This window comes from Gymnoscopelus microlampas (genome assembly GCF_963454915.1).
Source record: "Gymnoscopelus microlampas genome assembly, chromosome: 2".
NCBI classification, from domain to species: Eukaryota; Metazoa; Chordata; class Actinopteri; order Myctophiformes; family Myctophidae; genus Gymnoscopelus; species Gymnoscopelus microlampas.
This window is the reverse complement of record NC_139939.1, coordinates 19,116,767-19,138,334: the sequence shown is the minus strand read 5'-3', so window position 1 is coordinate 19,138,334 and position 21,568 is coordinate 19,116,767. Positions and strand designations below refer to the sequence as shown.

Sequence of the window (21,568 nt, the reverse complement as noted above, 5' to 3'; positions counted from 1 at the left end):
TTTAAGTATCAAAAGAATATATATGCATGGTTCTAGACAAAGGACAGATAGGTACTGGTCAATTAACACGTTTTAGTTTGAATATATAGAAGATGCAAATAAATAGTATGCTACAGTTAAAAACATGGTTGGAAATCGATAGTCATGTGAGTGTACTGACTTTGTATAAAATATTGCATTTGTGGAAAATAACTATTTACTAATACAAATAAAGTTACATTATATTATAGTTATTTATTACTTCTACACATTATTATATTACAAAGACGATTGTGAATGGCAGTGCTGTGTTTCTGTGCAGACATGTCAGTGGGATCAGATGCACACAGTTGCATGCATATAGTAGCCCATGCGAGCCGCCGGGACCGGAAGCACTACTGATCGAGAACGAAGCATTTGAACGGATCATTGCCGTGAACGTGAACAAAATTGTTCGTTCACTGATATGAACGTTTTTTCCCACCACTACTACCAAGCACTAATCTGTCATGCACTGCTTTCCGTGTTTGTCATAGGAATGTTTGAGCTAATTCTAATGTTACACTCACTCTCTTTCTATGAAATGGGGATTTAATTGCAGATCTTTTTTCACGGTTTGTCCTAGCCCTATTAGGTCCTAGGTGGTTAGGTTTAAGCCCTGACCGGACGACATTAGTATTAAAGGGCATCTCACTTCCATTTCCACTGTCGACACAACCCACATTAAGGACAAGTGTTGCCTCCTAGAGTCAAGTGATTAGGCAGTGCCAAAATACCAAAAAGTAAAACTAGGCACTAAGGAGATCACCATAATTCAAGTTTGGGGAGAGATGCATTTTCAGCACATTTCAAATGTATGAGCTAGTTTGCAAGATTAGACTGCGCAAAGTATTTCTAATTACTGACGATCATTAGAACATCATTAGAACTGACAACGGATGCAGAAGTTTAATTGAAAACAGTATCTTATTTGCCCAGTAACTATTACTCCTGTAATAATCACAAGTTATTACATTGATCAACATCAATCAAATCACCAAAGTACACTGGTGAAAATAACCGGACCTCCCCAATTAATACTAATAATCCCGTCCAGATAGGCTTTAGACACATTTAGCAGACTGCAAGACGGTATTTGGTCAAATTTTAGATTGGATTTATCTTCATTTGATACTCCAGGTAAGATCACTACGCATTACTTGAACATTTTGGGAGATGCTTGTAATGAAACATGACTTAATATGACTTTCTTTTTCTCACGTCTTGTGTGTGTGTGTGTGTGTGTGTGTGTCTGTGTGTAGAGGGAGGTGTATGAGAAGGTGTTTGAAAAGACAGCAGACAGACACAGTGATTTCTCTCGGCTGGCCCGGGTGTTAACAGGAAACAGCATTGCCCTGGTGCTGGGCGGAGGGGGAGCGAGGTGAGTGGGGCCTACAGTACCTAAGATGGCACTTCTGTAATGGAGAAGACAGATGGCCCTGGCAAGCCGTTTAAATTGACCTCATGCCCAGTCAAATGGTCATTAATATACTTTTGGGATTTAAAAAAATATATATATGTTTGTATATCAACAACAAAGTCTTTCCATTCGGCTGTGACATAAACTGACTTCCACAATACATTTAATTCTAATTGGAATATCCCAACCCACACAATCACACAAATAAATAAGAAAGGGTCTAATCACGGCATGGTATCCCTGTGCAGTCAGTATTTGGAAGCCAGTCTGAAGCCGTGTGGCCAGTCATATTTGCTCAAAGTTTGCAGGGACATACAGACAAACGCTGTTATAGACAGCTGACCTGGCTGCCATAGCTGAGTGGTTAGTGAGCCCGCCTGGGAAGCCAGAGGCCCTGGTTGTCCCAGGTACGATTCCAGGCCAGGCCAGGCCAGCAATGTGTCGATGTGTGTCCCTGAGCAAGACTCTTATCCCCAAGAGCCGGCTCCCAGAGCGAATGGCTTCTCACTGCTCCTAGTTGTTATACGATGGGTAAAATGCAGAGGACACATTTCATGTATGCATTTCATCCTCTAAGAGCTATTGTGTTCCCCAATAGTGATAGGTCTTAGAGGGCAAATCCTTTACTCATATAAATTGGGGCCTTTACTCATATAAATAGGGGTTAGGGTACGTCACAAACGTTTTACGTGGTTCTTCTTCTAATCCCTGCAGAGGATGCTCCCATGTGGGTGTTATAAAGGCCATGGAGGAGGCAGGGATCCCCATAGACATTGTGGGCGGCACCTCTATTGGCTCGTTCATTGGAGCGCTGTACGCTGAGGAGAGGAGCGCCGTGCGAACTAAACAGAGAGCCAGAGAGTGGTCCAAGGTGCTCCATTCAGTCCCTCAATAATATGTCTAAGATTGTAATATTGCACTGCTAAAGTATTTGATTTTTGGCTGCGGCAGATGAAACCTTTTTTGAGTCCATAGAAATGCAAACAATTATACATTTTCCTTATTTTTTCCAGACTTAACTTTGTTATTCTTTCATAGTCGATGAACTCTGTGTTCAAAACAGTACTGGACCTGACCTATCCCATCACCTCTATGTTCTCTGGCTCTGCCTTCAACACCAGCATCTACAAAGTGTTCCAGGACAAGCAAGCTGAGGTGAGTGGTCACGTTAACAATGGCACACCATTACAGGCTGCCTGAATGGATAGATCTGAAGCCCCATTCACACTGAGCAGCGTGACGCAAAAGACTGGCTTCAAGTTTCAATGCAAAGTCTATGGAGACGAGCGTTTCACGTTTTTCCAGATAGTGTCATGCTTTTTTTTGCCCAACGCTCTAATGTGAACACATCTTTAGAGAAATAAAAAAGATTATGCAACCAAAGGTGACAGTTTTTTCTAGTGTACGTAGTTAACTAGAAAGTACTTTCTAGACTAGACATAGCCAAGAAACAATACCTATAGCAAACAAAACTGGGATGGGGGGAAACCCATCTTGTGTGTGTGTTTGCAGGACCTGTGGCTGCCGTACTTCAATGTGACCACTGACATCACTGCCTCCTCCATGCGTGTTCATCAGGATGGTGAGTGACAGCAGAGTTGATCACTCTGGCTCTCTGCCCTATGACGATCTTCTGTTAGTTAGACCTTATTTTTATCCAATTATGTATTTTATCTGATTTTATTTTAAAGTTTAGGATAGATATAGGCTAATGTCAGGTCAGTCCAAAGCTGTATAAAGCATCGTATACACAGGGACCATAGGACTTTCAATGTATAGGCCATTATTTGAGTTGAATGCGTTTAAGTTGAATGCTAAAAAAAACAAAAAAAAGCTACTCAACCTGTCCAGAATGACGGCAAACTAATGTGTGAAAATGGCATGGGCATTACCTTTGTTGAAAAAATAAGAGAACTCAATGTAAATGCATTTATCACAGAGTAACAGTAAAATGACATGTGACTAAATTTGACCTTTATGTGGGTTAATGTTTGCATGCTGAAGAAGTCAGTTAGCACAGATGAGATACAATAAAACAAAGCTAATGGATGATACCTTAAATAGTGTATAGTACATGTGAACTATGTTAATGCAGTTGGCTTACTATGGCCACTAGAGGCCTCCTTTAAACAGGCTACAGTATGCATAATACAGAGTGTTTGGACTGTATTCTCTCAAGTTTAGGTTATGAAGTAAAATAGGAAAGTACTGTAGAAAGTTAGTAAAATACTTAACCTTACCATGCTAGTAGGCTGATGAATTGTCACCAATATGTTTCTGGAATGTGTATGTTTTACTGATAGAATAAAATGCACTGTTCCCAACTTTAGCTAAAATAGTGCTATATTGGGATGACTCTGATCAACTAATAATTGATTGAAGGCCATTCACCCCCAAATTCAATGCACACTGCACAGTATGTTCTCAGAGAAATTTTGAGGAATCCACCAACTTGCCAAAAACGGTGCTGAATTTGACTTCTACTATTCGTGTAGATGCAATTGCTGCATTGTAAACTACAATTCCTTCATAGTTTCATATCAGTTGCTGGATTTGGGGGGGTATGGATTTACTGGCCTGGGTCTTTCCAAGAAATGCTTGTGATTGCATCTTGGCATGTATCTTACTAACTGCTGGAGCAAAGCCCTGTCTTTCTCCCCCTTAATTAATTCTTCCTATCCATCATGTCTTCCTAAAAAAAAAAAAAACCTAGTCTTTCTTTTTCTTATTCTTTCTGTCTTTCATTCATTCCTTCATTCCATCTAATTTAAGTAACATGATAAACCTGTAGCCTATTCACTGTCATTCTTCATAATCATATACCATCCATTTTATGTCAACATGTCTAAGAACTTCCCCCGAACACGATCTAGTTGCTGTCCTAATGTCGGTTCCCCATGTGCATATATCTGCAGAGCTGTACGTCTGTCTATAGGCTACGTTGTAGGCCACATAACTGGTGTAGATACAGATTCCGTAGACCTCGTCTGGCAAATGTCCATGTCAGCATTTAGGATCCAGAACACTTCCCCCCCTGGCTTTTTTCTCTTTGCTCCTCCTTAATGCCACCCTGCCCCCACCTCCCCGTTCACCCCTTTCCCCCACTTCCTTTGCTTCTTGTACTGTAGCTTTTCTGACATGCTCTCTTCATGCAATGCTAGAATGACACTGCTCCATGTGTCATTTTGACTTCAGTCACTTTTAACTAAGTTGTCTTTATAGTCACTTGTTTTCTTGGGTGTAATGATGCGTCCACACGTGCGTTTGCTTTGACTCTATAGATTTGTTAAGTTATATAGCAATAGTGAACCACATAAACGCCACGGGTGAACATTGCGAAACAACTTATCGCATTGTGGCGACACACTATTGTTAATTTAATTATTATTCCAACATTTTTCGCAGTTCAGGCATAACCGGTCGCTTTTTATGAAACTTTGTTGAGGGTCATGGCAAAAGGGAAAGGAACAAATCTTACTCTGGTTGGCCGGGGGGGGGGGGCTTTATAACAATTAAAATCATGAATTTTGAACACGCATATGTCATGCCCCATTTGACCCACAGTTATGACATCTTTTACTCACGCCTCCCCTCATGAGGAACACATTCAAATTTCTATGCTTTTCAGCACACATAGGCAGAGGCTGATCCTCCATTACTGGACCATGAACACCAAATGCGGCACTAGAGAGAACACTTAAATACATACTCCTAGATCTTTGAGCAATGTCCCCAAATCATACACACAGAATTTATGCAATAATATCAAAAATCCCAGCTAAGGAAAAGGTTTCCATGAGCCAATGAATATTGTAGAGGGCATGGGTTTTTATTACACAAAAAGGCGAATAGCTCACAAATGCCACAAAACTTATGTATGCTTATCAGCAGACATAAGCAGAGCCTGATCCTCCATTATCGGACCATGAAAACTAATTGGTGGCGCTAGAGGGCTCTATCGGTTTATGCCGATTATTCAGAAACTTCTTACTGTGGTAGAAGGGCACCCCTATTGACCACTGGAGGAATAAGAAGCCTTTGAACACATGCTGTTGCTATGGCATGTTGTGCTCACTGCTTGGCCCCCAGTATTTCTACTTGAAGATATATTTAGTTTTTTTTTTTTTTTTGCAGTACTCAAGTCTGCTACATAAGGCAATCGGGCATCTACAAAGCTTAAGAACTCTTGATTTATGCAGCAACACAATCTTGCTCTTAGATCCCCTATTTTTACCCTTTTCTCTGGAGACATTTGCAGGTCAATTATATAAAAATGAAGGTGTCTCACTCTCTTTCTCTCTCTCTCTCTCTATCCCCACCTCTTTGGCTTGTTGGAGACTACCATTAACAATGCAAATTCTAATTCCCTAACACTTAATATGAAATAGCAGACAGACTTTACATACAGTAGCTGCTCTCATCTGAGACACAGGTTATTATAGTCTACATCATTTTTGTTTTTATTGTATTTTTTTTATTTTTTATCCTAGGTCAATATGTGAATGGTATTCAAATAATTATTAAAAGGATTTATATTGATATCTTGAAATTAGGCGAAATCTAGTGACATTTTTGTCTTGTTTCACAATAACTGTACTAAACCTATGCAGCCAATAAGGCTGCTAGGTGGAATGTATGACGGCAAGAGTTTTATTTGTCACATTTGGGTTGTGTTCTTGCTCAGCCACTGTTACCATCCCTTGTCCTGCTCTTTGCAGTGTTGCTCACTTTCTCTATTTTGCCAGCCTTCCCTTGCTGTCTTTCTCCTTCTCGCTCTTTCTTTGCCTTCTCTCTCTCTCTCGCTCCCTTGCGCTCTCTCGCGTTCTCTCACGCTCTCTGTCTCTCTGTCTCTCTGTCTTTCTCTCTCTCTTTCTCTCTCTCTCTTTCTCTCTCTCTCTTTCTCTCTCTCTCTCTCTCTCTCTCCCCGTCCGTGACGTGAACTCCACCACGTGTTTGATGTGTTCCTCCTTCTCCATCTTCATTTCCCGACAGGCTGCGTCTGGCGCTATGTTAGAGCCAGCGCCTCCTACACCCCCTATTTACCCCCCCTCTGCGACCCCAAGGATGGCCACTTGCTTGTGGATGGTTGCTATGTTAACAATGTCCCAGGTCAGACTTCAAGTCCCACCCACCAAAACTCTTCCTTTCTCTAAAACACCAATCGACCACTCGGGCTACCCTCCTCGTCCTCTCCATGAGTAGGGCTGGGCAATATAGCCATATTAAATCGACATAGTGATATGAGACTAAATATTCTTTTTTTGGATTTTGTAATGGCGTGATATAGTATAAGTGTTGTCTCGTATTGCATTACAGGTGATGTAATGTTCTGAACTTACCTGACAACGTTCTACTATTTGCCTTTACCTATTCTAGCTGTTGTATTTGCATTACTAAGCCATCCCCACGATATCATCACAATATCAGTATTTGGTAAATCTTTTGGATTTTGTTCATATCGCCCAGCCTTACCTGTGAGTTCCCCACTCACTCCTTAACCCGACCCACCCTGACCAGTTGGACATTGGGGACCCATGGTTTGGAAGGAAAAAAACAATTGAAAAGTATTGAGTGTTGCAATGATCAGTAGGGATATTGTTACACTCCCGATTGGCTTTACTGTACCACACACATTATCAGGTCTTAACCACACGAACCCTAGCATCCCTATTCTGGGCAATTTCGTAATAGGCGGACATTCTGCAAACATCCGGCGAAAATGGCAGATCTACAAGCTCACGATGCATTGTGAGCTTGTAGATCAGCTGTTTTCAGCTAAGAGATCAGTGTGGAGGGGAAAAAAGGAGGGGGCCAAGAACAGACCGCCTGGCGGACCCTGGTCAACAAAGTGTATATATAGGGTGTAAGTGGTGAATTGGCTTTCCCCTGCCCCCACAATGTGACTTCAGCCCCCGCACCCACCGATTGGCTTAGAGGTTTAGCGTCATACGGTATCCATGGGTCAGAGAGAGAGAGGTGCATTGTAGTCCTCCTTGTGACTGTTGTGTTTTGCTGCCATTCTCCTCAAGCCCGATTTGCGCTTCATCGTACGATGGTGTCGTGTGCCGTAAATAGCCGACCTACAGGATCACAACGCGTGGTGCACGCAGTGGTGGAAAAAGTACTCAAATGTTTTACTTAAGTACAAGTATCAATACTGCAATGTAGAAATACTCCGTTACAAGTAAAAGTCCGGAATTCAAAATTTACTTGAGTAAAAGTACAAAAGTATTGGTATCAAAATATACTTAAAGTACCAAAAGTAAAAGTACTAAAATGTTTGAAAATAGCAGATCTACAAGCTCACAACGCGTCGCATCGCGACGCGTTGTGAGCTTGTAGATCTGCTATTTTCAAATAGCCTAGGTATAAAATAGGGCTAAAGTGGTTAATGTATGTTTTATAATGTAATCATTTATATCTGCAAAGTAACTAGTAACTAAAGTTTTCAAATAATTGTAGTGGAGTAAAAATACAATATTTGCCTCTGAGATGTAGTGGAGTAGAAGTAAAAGTATTGGAAATTGGAAATACTCAAGTAAAGTACAAATACCTCAAAATTGTACTTAAGTACAGTACGTTACGTAAATGTACTTAGTTACTTTCCACCACTGGGCGCATGCGTAGGTCGGCTGTTTTCCGCACGAGACGGCGTCATGCGGCGGAGCATCAATCAGGCATCATGCTGTTTTCCTCTGCAATGTTCTGCACTTGGCTGGTGGCTGGTAAGCACTTGTGTTCTCTACGTGCCACGTCACGCTCGTTTCAGTAAGCTTTCACAAAGCTTTGAAGTTCCTTCCCCCTCACTTTTTTGCATCTCCCTTTGAATCCCAGGCATCCAGCGTTCCCAGAATGTTTCTAAAGCAGTATTGAAAAAATCGGTATTAACCCCAGCTTAGCCTGCTAGAAATCAATGAACAAGTCGTCTCGCAGATGAATGTCTTTGTCAGTCGTTTAGTTCAGAAAAGGCGCAGCCATTTATGTGCCTCAGTGGGGTGTATTAGACAAGGTCATCATCACTGCATGCGTTTGTTTCTATTGTTGGATCATAAAAGGTGGCTTTGATGTGGATTCAGCGATGGCTTGTTCCTGTCCTTGCCTCGTCTGAGGAGGTCTGGTCATGCGACGCATCAAACCTTTGCTCCTACAGTGTGAATACCACCTGTCCTTTCCCCTGGCTTTGCTTGCCTTTATGTGCATGTCGATACTGCAATATGTGCCCATTCATATACTGTATTTCTCTCCTAAATACTGTATTGATGGCGTGTTGTAATGTTCCTCGTTTTCATTATTTTTTACTTTGGGAATAAGTGTTCTGGAACTTACTGTTGACACACCCCCCCACACACCATCGATTTAATTCCTCTATACGCCTTGTTGGCTCTGAAATACAAGGTCCCCTTTGATAAAGGTCAGCCCTTTGTGGACTAAATTCAGATCTGTTGGCAGTTCAGTGATTCCTGCAAAAGCCTCCTCCATTACCCGGCCCGCAAGAGGGATTCCGCTTCAGCGTTCACATTTCTCCGCCTGCACTTCTCAAAAGTCCACGCACAGTCTGTGGTGCTCCTTTTTATCCTTCCAACCCATGCGGTCTGCTCCTGTCCCCCGCCGACAATGAGCTGTGCGGCAGGACAGGACAGCCCAGGTTCACCCCCTGATGTTCACTGTGAGCGATGTCCAGACGGTGTCACAACATCTGAATTCTGCTCCTTCTCTGCCTTGAGTTTGCAAAGGTTAACTGTAGGTCAACTTCTATATCTAATCACCTCTTTAATACACAGTTCAGTAGGCAATGAGTGGATAACAATAAGATGGGCATCGTTAAATTCTACCTGGCCTACGTCCCATGGAGCAGAACCCCTGATGTTGGGACATAGTTTGGAAATCAAAAGGAACCTTTGGTGCTCTGCGATGGTCGCCCATATCCTGTTTGTTAAAACCTCGCACGCAGCTCCATTGTCGTCACTCTGGGTCTTAGTGCGAGGTAGCGAGGTTTTGAGCGACACACCGCAGAGCCTGGAGGATAGCAGAACCACAATCCCAGCCTCCGCAAGGTTAGGCTACTGTACCTCCCGGTGCTCTAATGGCGCTGCGTGGAGCTGGCATCTGTGGTCTGCGCGGGCACTAACCATGACACGTTTGGGCAACGTAATTGAGATATTATCCCTCCTCCTCCTCCTCCTTCCCTCCCTTCCTGGTGTGCCAGGCTCATTGTGGCGCTATGTACGGGCGAGCATGACCCTCTCGGGTTACCTGCCGCCACTCTGTGACCCCAAAGATGGCAACTTGCTAATGGATGGTGGATACATCAACAACCTGCCAGGCAAGTAGAGGTGGTAACCCTCCCCCATCCCACCCCAACCCCCCCTCCATACACACACAGAGCCCCTCCCCGCACCACCAAGCCTTAACCCCCCTCCACAAAGAAGAGGAGGGGTAAAGGGGCGAGGGAGGTTGATGCTCTTTTAGAAGTGGTTCCATAAAAGTGTGTGATGTTTAGAGGCTGGGTAAGTATAGCATATGTATTTAAGCCTAGCAGTGGGCTTGTGATGAAGGGTAGTCACTGAGTGGTGTGTTGCCTTTTCCCCATCTCAACACTTAATTTGTCAGATCATTTGGGAACAAGATATGGGTCAGTCTAAATATAGAACCAAATTCAATCTGAAAAAGTGTTAGTATATTGTACCATAGACCCTTCAATGTCCAGTTTTGATAGATGGGGAAAGGGCAGCATTTGTTGAGTGTTGTATTTGTGGTGGCTTCATATAAAACCTGCATATTGCATTAATCACATTCACACAGTGGCCATTTTGCTTTTACTTCATCCTTGGGAGTCTGAAGTAAGAGCAAATTGGCCACCATGTGAATATGGTCAATTGTCTACCAGTTTTCAAAACAGAATTGAGGTATGTGGTGTTTCTGTCCATCGGTCCATCAAGCAGCCTAGTGTCTTACTGGTTCAGTATTAAAATGGGGGAGAAACTCTCATTGGAACTTATGTGAGCTTCTGTGAAAGCTTGATTAAAAGTGTGAATTTGTTTTTGATGTAATTTTGACCTGCAAGACACTGGTCTGCTTTAAGATGTCTTCCCGTTTGGTTGAAATGGGAAAAGTGTACTGTTTATCATGCCGTGGTTTGTGGTATAACCAACAACAAAAAAAAGCAGTATTCTTTTCTCCATTGCAATCAGGGGAAGGATGACTGCATTTGGATGGGGGCATTTCTCCTCTGCTGACCATTAAATGCATCTTGATACTTCCCAAAGGCATTTGGAAAAAGCATCAGACCAAATGTAGGCCTTCATGTTCCAGTAATGTTTGTGATACTAGAAATGTATCGTACCTGGCTTTCATGATGGTTTGCAGATGAAAACATCCCCTGAATCTATCACTGTTTGATACAAACTAGTCTAGTAGACTTGTTTATATTGTGAAACCAACCCTGTATTTCACAAAGCCCTGACTGAGTGTCACGAATACCCATTTGATTTGTGGACATCAATACTGGTAACCAGTCTCTTGAGTTTTGTGAAATACAGTGGTTTCAGGCCCTAAATTGATCCAATAGAAAGGAGCCAAGGGAAATCACTTTGTAGTTTCCGAGTTCCACTGTTATTACCACTATGCTTTTTCCTCAAATAGGTTGTGATGTATCAAGGTCTATTGGCCTCAGATCAAAGCCTTGGGCTAGTGGGATGTCTTCTTGTGTCAGAGGTGAATGGGTTCAGACCCAAACCACGAAACAGCCAGCACACCAAGTGCCATTGTAACCACTTTAACCCTGGCCTCCCTATTTTGGGCATGTCATTACGGGCAAGCATTTCCAAATAATTGTATATAGGGATTAAGTGGTTGACATCAACAAGTTGAACACAAAGTTTGTGGCCACCTGCTCTCACTGTTGGCTAGGAACTGCTATGTTTACAAATTAGGCTAGATATAAGTAATTGGCCACAAAGTCCCAACAGTGAGGCAAAAAAAAAACACCAAAAGAGACGGAGGCTGTTTCTGTGGTGCGAGTCTATCTCAGTATTTTGGGATTTTCAAGATTATCCTGAAAATATTTTTCCCTCACACAACTATAATAATACATGATTGGTTTTCTCACTATTCCTGTTGTGGCGTCTTGCGTGCATGCATTCTTGTTCAACGTCTACAGCGGACATAGCCAGAAACATGGGTGCCAAAACAGTCATCGCCATTGATGTGGGCAGCCAGGATGAGACGGACCTCTGCAACTATGGCGACTCCCTGTCCGGTTGGTGGTTGTTGTGGAAACGCATCAACCCTTGGGCTGAGAAAGTGAAGGTACATCTATGCCTAGACAGCACAATATGCCAGTGTGTATGTATGTATGACTTTCGTGAAAGTGAAAGACCCTCTCCCCCAAAAAGCATGTTTTTTTATTCATGTCTTTTTGAAACTTAAGTCGTTTTTCGTGCTCTGCATATCTCCAACACATCAATATGTGTCTCCAACACGAATAAGTGTCTTACAACTAAATCTGGTCTTTAGACAACACTCACTGGATGCAGGTTTGCCGCAGGGCATGCAGCTTGGACGGGTTGTGAGGTCACAGGCCAAACGGCAAATAAGAGCCTCACTAAATGCAATCCTCAGTCACTGAGGAACTATGCAGGGACGTTGAGTGATAAAATGCGAGCACTTCCTCGTCCCTGACACGACAAGTGGGTCCAATCAATGAGGACGTGACTGGCATGTTATCTTTTCACTGCGGTGCGTTTGGTGTTTCTGTTCAGATTCTCTGTTGGATTACCCAAATTCTGGAGGGTCAAAGGTATTGATATTCATAGATCCTAGGATACAAAATGAGAGAATAGATTGAGCAAAGATAAGTGGTACTTGTAAAGCTCCTCTAGGGATGTGTTTTTATTGAACGTTTTTTTTCCGGAATTAAATCACCTCAGGGACATTGTGTCATTAAAACAAAGCGTAGTATAGATGTTGGTGTATAGTGTGTATCTCACAGGGATTTTGAGATATTGAAGTTGGGATTTCTACACACTGACTAATGCATACTTTCTGTGACGTGACCAGGTACCAGACATGGCAGAGATCCAGTCTCGGTTGGCCTATGTGTCGTGTGTGCGTCAGCTGGAGGTGGTGAAGAAGAGTGCGTATTGTGAGTACATCAGACCGCCCATTGATCGCTTCAAGACCATGGACTTCGGCAAGTTTGACGAGATCTATGTGAGTTTTATCTCGATGTTGATAGCATGTCTTTGGCTTGCTATCGTTTGTTGTTCGTTTGGTTGTTCTACTATATTAGTATCAGATGCATTCTTGGAATAAGCTTTAGATTTCAATATTGGCGTACACAAGATGGTCTGTCAGTTTGAGTAACATCATTGTGTATTCTACGAAATGACGTCATCACACACAGACACAGGCTTAGCCTCTTTCAGAGAATTGCTGCTGTAATTGCAGTACAGTATATGAGGCTTGGTCTCATTATAAGACAAAAAGACACTGAGAAAGGACCGATTGCCTGACTCTTAGACATTATCTTAATATTCAGCTTTAGCTTGAACACAACTTCAAAAACGACATGAGGAAGTGGGGGGCACTTGCCTCTCCCTACTCATAATGTGTGCCTCGTTTAAAGACGCCAGAGAATCCTCCAGGTCACATGAGGAGTGGAGAAAGACAATTGAGTTTCCAATAGAGTGTAAAAGGTTTATTGATCCCAGAGCATCTGCCCACTGGAAAAGTTTTTTTTTTTTTAAAGAGATAGCCAACTCCACAAGCCAATGTCAGTAGTCTCACATAGGCATTCGATGAGAGATAAAAACAAAACAAAAAACATCAGCATTTAAAAAAACACATTATTTGTTGATAGTTTGATTAAACCTTTTGTCTATCAGGATGTGGGTTTCCAGCATGGTAAGCTGCTGTTTACTGGCTGGGCCCGAGGTGACATCATCGACAACATGCTGAAAGATCACCGCTCAGCTGACTATAATGACAGCAAGAGGAATGATGTAAGTACACACACACACACACACACACACACACACACACACTCACTCACTCACTCACTCACTCACTCACTCACTCACTCACTCACTCACTCACTCACTCACTCACTCACACTCTCTCACTCTCTCACTCACTCACTCACTCACTCACTCACTCACTCACTCACTCACTCACTCACTCTCACACTCTCACACTCTCACACTCACACATATCAGTAAATAGCAATTGAAGTTGGTGATCTAGGATTTAGTCTAGGATTCTTCTGTTGCACTCATTGTTGGTCATGTGGCTGTAGATTCCCAAAAGAAAAGTTGTTTTTCTTTTTCAAGGTCCAATTTCCTTGCTTCTTCTTTCAGACCTGTACATGTCCAAGTGCTGACTTCACTGACCTGGCTGAAATAGTGTCCAGGATAGAGCCAGTCACAAGCTTTGTAACTGCAGAAGGTGAGGAACAAGAACACCGTTCATTTCACTATGGCACACTTTCCTTCATGTTAGATGCAAACCCTAAAGCTCAATGTATTCGTCCTGCATGAAACAATAAATCATTTAACCCTAGTGTTAACCCTATTGTGGTCATGTCATAATAGCCCAAGGAACATTCTGCCATAATAAGTGAACATTCGGCAAAAATTGTAAGATCCACAAGCTCATAGTGCGTCACTTCGTGCCGCGCTATGAGCTTGTAGATCTGCTATTTTTTTTAAATCATGAAAATGTTTATATATATATTTTAAGCGAACATCTTTAACTTTAATGGGTTAAACGCCTCTGCTCTCCATGCAGCCGAGGAGTCCGACTGTCTGACGGAGTATGAGGAGGACGGGATGGACACGGTGAGGGAGGAGGACGGTGAGGAAGAGGAGGACGATGGAGAAGACCCCGAGGACCACTCCCCTGTAGAATGGGGCCACAATGGCGTTTTCCAGACGGTAACACACATGACTAACGTACTAATTAGGGCTGCGGAAATAAGTAACAATGCAGTAGTTTAATCGTATGTATTGTTTTTGAATTGAAACAATACAACTGCATCGATATGTAAACGGCAACATATCGTATCGTTTGATTTGTATCGATTGAAAATGGGTTTGTAATGCAAAAGATCGATTGTATCGATACTAAGAAGAAAGGTAGTTGAGGATTAATACTTGTGTGATTCCTGTAGGATGAAGAGAAGTCTGTGCGTCAACGGAGAAGAACCACGGGTGAAAGCTGCTCTGAGGTCTCTGACTGCTGACAGAGGGAGACGGAGGAGGAGTAAGACGGAAAAGGTTTGGCACCTCTGCAGCCAGACTCCGGAAGCCTCCTCGTCTCCAAGGAATCACCCGTGATCCTTCCGATGATGAACACAAAAAGCTTTACCTTTTTTGAAGCTTTACCTTTTTTGAGCGCACATCAAGCTGGCTTCCTCCTGACTAATACGGTACATTGACCTTTACCCTCAGCCATCTGACTTCCATAGTCAAAACAATGAGGTGTGTTACCTGACGCCTGATTTGTACTTGTTTGCACGCCGGTTGTCGTGCACCGAAAATAGCCGATCTACTAGCTCACAACGTGTCGTACTGCGAGTCATTGCGAGCTTGTGGATCGGCTATTTTCGGTGAGCAACGCGCCACGTAACCACGTGTGTTTGGAGGCTGGCTATTACTCCTCCTGCTCTCATGACTTCTACACGAGACTACCCCATAGCCAATAAACTCTGCCTGAGCCGTGTACAAAAATGAAAGGGAATCTTTTAAGAAATCAACGCAAAACAAATAAGATGGATATTTTGGTTCAAGACTCGGAGTCAGTTGGTAATCTGTCATTTCCCCCAATGAACACAGAAGACAGCCTGCATGTCCTGATCTGTCTGTCTGTTTGAATGTATGTATGGCTCTAGGTTTTGTCTAATGTCTGTGTTGAACTGTTGTTAATGAAAGGTTTTACATGGTCCATGTGTTTCGTGCGTGAGCGACTGTGTGTGTGTGCGTGGCAAGAGATGGATATTTAGCATTCATGAGAACTAGAAATTGTTTAGATGGCACGGAGTGAGCTTGTAGAGCTGCCATTTCCAAAAGAAATTGAATGATTTTGAAACGTTTCACCTGTAATAACTTGCCCAAAATAGTGACGCCAGTTTGGAAGTGGTTAAAAAGAAGGTGTTTAGAAATTGTGGCAGGCAGGCAAAGACCATGTTTATGAGTTGGGTTTGAACTGAAGTAGGCAGTTATGTAGGGAAAGATATGGGGTTTTGAGTAGATTTTGCAGTATGATTGAATCCAACGGGATGAATGGAACATTAAAAGAAAAGAGAATAGATGAGAGTTGGCTTAGGTGTAGAGGAAATGGCAAGAGGTTGAAAGGCAGAATGAAAACGGAAGGAAAAAAGATGGGAAATGTGACAGTTATTTTTGATTGGATTTCTAAATCCATGTACTGTAGAGTGACTTAGATGCGGGTAGATACGTTTTGAACAGACAAAGGAAGGTGAGCTTAGGTAAAGAACAGTAGGGAAGAGCTAGATGGAATATTTGATGATTGACTGAGTGTGGGCTTGTGAAAGTTTGTGAACGTCTTGTTTCAACTTTTTTTTTTTTATTATTATTTTCTGCTTGAGATCCAAGCAGATGACGATGATGCCTTTTCAACCTGAGTTTGAGCCACACACGTTAAACAATGAGTCACCACCGGATTGGACCACTGCAGAAACACCATTGGATTGGACCTATTATGGTCACCACTCCTTTGGGGTGCTTTTTTTCTTTTTTCTTTTTTTACTGTGTTATCACAGTAATATCTCAATCTAATAACAGTACATCGTCACATCGTCGGTCAGAAACCTCTTATCTCCATATTCTAACTTTTTGTGTTTTTTATTTTAGAAAATGAATGCTCTATTTGATCATCCTACAGCGTCACACAAATCTGCAAGCTCCTCGCACCGCTTTTCGAGCTTGTAGAGCCGCAACTTTTGCTATTTTTGAATTTGAATCCTGAAGAGACGATATCGTCGCTGTCGGGTCGAAACCTCTCATGTCCAGAACTGTTACTTTTGCTCGTCACTCTTGTACGACAAGTGACGATATAATTCTTGCATGGAGGCACAATGTAGGCTACTCTGGGAACCCTACACTGGTCTGGAATAATGGGAAAAGTATACACAAAATTACTTACAAATTCCAGGTTTTCAAATGGATGGATATTGAAAAATGTCAGATTTTCTACATCCACAAATACTGCACACTTCATGTAGTATCATCATGCCCATTGTAATTTCACAAACTAGGGTTTATGTTGTGGTGGAGTGTTGGTCCAATTATCTTCAGTTAGGTAATAATTACCTTGTTGATAGTCATTGGGTCCAGCCGCCATCAGCATTCTGTAAACTTTCCCAAACTGGTTAATACATTAAGGAAAAGGTATCACATTCTGAGCAATATGTAGGAACCTTGTGTACGTGACTTCAAGTGGGCACAGTTATTTTCATGGAACCTTCTATTGATATTGTCTTGGTCGGAAAAACCTTGTATGTTCAAAACAGTTATTTATTCAGGAAATGGAAAATCAACCTTGGCTCGACCCCATTCTTAAACAGAGAGCAGTCGCAGCCAGACATCAAATTCCTTGATGTCTGAATGTGATTGTAAAGCCCAAAAGTCTTCCATTGTGTGAAACTTGGGAGCTCAGACGCAGATTGGCAACAAGTGCAGTGTTGTAAACTTGTATATCAGCTATTTTCTTCGCTACATTTGTGCGAGCACAGTCACACGACAAAGTCAGAAAAAACATAAGAAGATGGGGTTAGCGGGTTATATATTGCGATACAAGGTTTCTTCCTGACGGTGGCGACATAGAACTTGTGTAGAATTCTTAACATAACTACAGTATCATAACACAATGTTAATACTAGCATATGTATATTTGTTGATTTGTTGAGTTATTTGTTGATTATTTGCTGCACATCAAGGGAACCTACAGTTGTGTTCCCTCCTAAAATCCATTCACCTGGTTTGGATGGTTGCCAGTTTTACTTTTTGTTTTTTTATTTATTGATGTAACTACTGCCTTTTTTTAAAGATGGCTACTTTTTTTTAACACTGGGGGGGAAAGATCCAAGTGACAATTTGAATATAAGTGACGAACTGGAATCATTCTTCTATTAATTAGCCTTGCTTTAGCTATTTTGCACTGAAAAGAGTATTTAAAATAATTCCTTGCTTGAATAATGGGATGTTTTGGTTTATTTAGTGTCCGCCTTGCGATGCCAATGATGACACAAGATGTAATGTTCAACTTCAGACTTCAGAAAACTAGCAATTTAACATGCATACTGAATAATAAATATAAATTATAATGTGTGTCATGATTATTTTTATTTTTTTGTTAGACAAATACAGAGATCTCCATATATGGGCACATCAGTCAGATCGGCGGTGCGACGTGGTGAGAGGGCTGCGTAGCGGCCCGAACCTCTAGTTGTTTAAAGTCTCCCAGAACGGACAATGTTTGCAGTAACTAAAATTATATTGTCATGGTCTTCTCCACTTGCACTGTTTTTTCAACTTTACAATATAAAGCAAAGGTCACCTTTTGCCATTTTATTTTATATTTTAAAAGTCGGTTTTATAATGCTTGTTACTAAGAATAACACAAAATGATTGCTTACATTATGACTTATTGTATGCAAGGGATAGGCTAGCAGTACTTTGGCAAATAGGAACCCACCCTCTTAAAACTGTATGATTAAAGCAAATAATAGTTATTCTTCATGAACTGTATAATGTTACATCCTTTAACAAATCATTACAATACAAAGTAAAAAAGAAGGGGTAAAACATTTCTGTGTGTGAAATACATGTTTACCTTCCCCGGATTCCACCATAGCCTGGATGCAAGTGCATCCATCTCCCAAACCACTGTGCCCCTCATGGGCATCGTGGTGGTGTTTTTTTTTTTGCCACAAGGTGATGCACAAAGACGGTTGTAATAGCATCTACTCTCGGCCTCGACTCACCCTTTGAATTTGGTGTAAAAAGGTTTATTTAAAATATATGTATGCAGTACAAAGTTAGTTGAGGACAGATTTGTATTTGCACATCTTGCAGTTGTCCACCAGATGGTGGTGTTTGTCTAATTATCCCCAGATCGGATACCCACTAGACTCTCCAGCCCCATGGTTATCTGATGGCTGCAAAAGAAAAACTAGAAAAAGTGCTCCTCGGAGCACAGGTCTCCGCCAGGTCAGGTACGTTATTCTGGCCTTCTGGTGGCGCTATAATAGACTTATGTGAAAAGGGTGCCATTTATTCTTAGGTCTTTCACGGCAATCAGACACTGCATTCATGATTTGAGGCATTTTGTTCCAAAAATGTGTTTTGCTAAATTAGACCTGCTGGTGGCGCTATAACAGGCCAATGTAAAAAGCAGGCATTTCTTCCTCGGCCTAGTGGGAATGTGCGTGTGAAATTCCACGGAAATCGCAAGCTGCGTGCATAGTTTGAGGTTTTTTGTTCAAAACGGACCAATCCTGCAATCTTTGGAAGCCAACCATAGGCAATGAGGATGGAATATGGGAAAGCGGACAGATCCTTGTTGGTCACATGACTATAGAGATACTGTGTACCGATTTGCATGACGTTTGGATAAAATCTGTATGTGATTTTTCTGATAAAAAAAATGTGTTTTGCACAAATCGGCCTCCTGGTGGCGCTATAACAGGCCCATGTGAAAAAATTGCGGCAGAGGTTCTGAATTGGCATCCAGGGAGTGTGTGTGCACAGTTTGGGAGCGAACGGGCCAACGGTGCCAGAGATTAGCTGGTAACACACAGACAGGACGGACGGACGGACAGACAGACACGGACACACACACACACACGGACGGACGGACGGGGTGGAAAACATACTCTCTCGCCATGCCTTTCGGCCTGGCGGAGACAAAAAGGATCTGTTGTGTTACTCATCTTAGGCATTTAAAATTAAAGTATAAAACAGATAAGACATGTAGAGAACATAAATTATGATACTGACATGATACCGACATGATACTGACCATGATAACCATGATACTGACAATGATCCTAACCATGATACTGACAACAATACTGACCATGACTGACCATGATACTGACCATAATGCTGACCATGATACTGACCATGGTACTAACCATGATACTGACATGGTACTAACCATGATACTGACAATGTAGCCTACTGCATGTTGATTAGTTTTGTGATATACTGTTAGAGCATTCATTTTGTTATTTTTTCTGTTTTTATTTGTGTTCTAACAGTTAATTAAGCAATAACTCACAATAGGCCATGGCTAGTATTGTTATTAAATCGCACCTAAGGAGCATCGTTCGGTCCAACGTGAAGTGGAGCAGCTGCAGGTTAAATCTAAACCTACTGCATGGATGACAACTGGCCAGCTCCCAGAGAGGCTGTGCATAAAGCAAAGATCTGGCTGAGAATTGGACAGGTGGAATTGTTTTTTTGTTTGTTTGTTTTTAGTTTTTCATGCAGGCAAGCTGCAGTTCAAAGACTGCACCCCCAATGTGGGCTAGAGGAGGTGGGTGGAGAAAGTGAAAAAGTAATATCCTCCCATCAACACGGCACCCCTCTATTGGCCCCCCTAATTGTGACAGTAGCAGTGGTGTAAAGTAACTAAGTACATTTAATCAAGTACTGTACTTTTGAGTACTGCACTTTTGAGGTACTTTTACTGGAGTCAAAATATACTTTTACTTTTACTCCATTACATCTCAGAGGCAAATATTGTACTTTTACTCCACAACAATTATTTGAAAACTTTAGTTACTATATCGTTACTTTGCAGATATTAATTATTATATTATAAAACATACATACCTAGGCTATTTGAAAATAGCCGATCTACAAGCTCACAACGCGTCGCATCGCTTAAGCTATGTTCTCTACATGATATCTGTTTTATACTTTAATTTTAAATGCCTAAGATGAGTAAGACAACAGATCCTTTTTTTCTTTTGCAGCCATCAGATAACCATGGGGCTGGAAAGTCTAGCGGATATCTAATCTGAGTTCCCAGAAGTTTTCGCCAGGCAAATATGTATGCTACAGGTAGCTACAAAAGCACATTATTTAAATAAATGATAATATTAATGTCAAATGACATAATTTCATTGTCATAAAAACCCGCAATACAAGATTATACTTTTATATACTGTAAGTGATGGGGTGTGTGAGAGAAAAAACAAGAAACCATTATATTCAGCTTTCAAAGCCCTGTGTTTTGCTGAGGTTGTTTAAGATGTACAGACAGCCATACAATGTTAAAGATATAGGATCATTTGAATCCTAATTAAGACGGTGACAAAATAATCCAGTTTCTCAAAAGGGAAAACTGTTTGAAATTAGTTTATTTTTAGTAGCAAGTTACAACAGAGGCGTGTGGAGAATATTAAACCAAACAATAGTAATGAACTGTTCAAAAACCTGACAGTTCAGGGAGCAGATCCTTCTCACTCACACGTTATTGAAAAAAAGCAGATTTTCAGTGTTACTCTGGTTATCTTGATCCATTGCATAACCTTATCAGGAAAGCCATTTCAACCTTTCCATTTAGGGTCATATTCACCGGATGGGAGTCCAGACTACCGTGTGAGTGTGGCCACATGTGCATTAGCAGGTATATAGGGAGGTGTGTGTAACTCTCAGATCCTCTCCCTGGAAGACTCCACTCTTTCATCATGAACCTCCTAAGTCTCCTGGCCTGCGTCAGCCTGGCGCTGGTGTCAACTGTTGCACAGAAGCCCAAGCCCTGTGGTGAGCTACAATGTTTTAAACGGAAAAATATCTAATACAATATGTGTGTATTTATGTATTTCCAAAACAGTTGAGACTCATACATAGGACCACAATAGAAACGTCCCCAGGTGCCAGAAACCTTGAAATGCCTAAAAAAGGGACACCAGGTTGAAGCTATTTTTGTATTTTTAGAACACAGTTCTTATATTACCCGATTTTAAAAGTATATGGGATTTTGATTTGGAACAAATGTTCATGACCTTAGGGCCTGTTTTTCTTTTTTTGTTTATGCTCCAACAAAGTGTCACGTGCCTCATATTAACAACAGCTTGTGACTAAATGTGCATCGGATCCA

General features: G+C 41.6%; 1 protein-coding gene across 12 annotated transcripts in view; it reads left to right on the top strand.

Annotated features, from left to right (window-relative positions):
• Positions 1–17,789, top strand: part of pnpla6 (patatin-like phospholipase domain containing 6) — a 51,250-nt gene extending 33,461 nt beyond the window's left edge. For 8 of the 12 annotated variants that reach the window (XM_084080290.1, XM_084080299.1, XM_084080295.1 and 5 more), the window contains 11 exons: positions 1,281–1,399; positions 2,153–2,309; positions 2,477–2,593; positions 2,951–3,020; positions 9,645–9,761; positions 11,598–11,746; positions 12,497–12,649; positions 13,324–13,440; positions 13,795–13,882; positions 14,225–14,370; positions 14,607–17,789. In XM_084080290.1, coding sequence (XP_083936416.1) covers positions 1,281–1,399; positions 2,153–2,309; positions 2,477–2,593; positions 2,951–3,020; positions 9,645–9,761; positions 11,598–11,746; positions 12,497–12,649; positions 13,324–13,440; positions 13,795–13,882; positions 14,225–14,370; positions 14,607–14,678 — 1,305 coding nt within the window. In that variant the 3' untranslated portion in view covers positions 14,679–17,789. Of the gene's footprint in view, positions 1–1,280; positions 1,400–2,152; positions 2,310–2,476; positions 2,594–2,950; positions 3,021–6,430; positions 6,548–9,644; positions 9,762–11,597; positions 11,747–12,496; positions 12,650–13,323; positions 13,441–13,794; positions 13,883–14,224; positions 14,371–14,606 lie in introns of all 12 variants that reach the window. The other 4 variants (XM_084080291.1, XM_084080300.1, XM_084080296.1 and 1 more) reach the window with 1 other exon arrangement.
• The last annotated feature ends 3,779 nt before the right edge of the window (positions 17,790–21,568 follow it).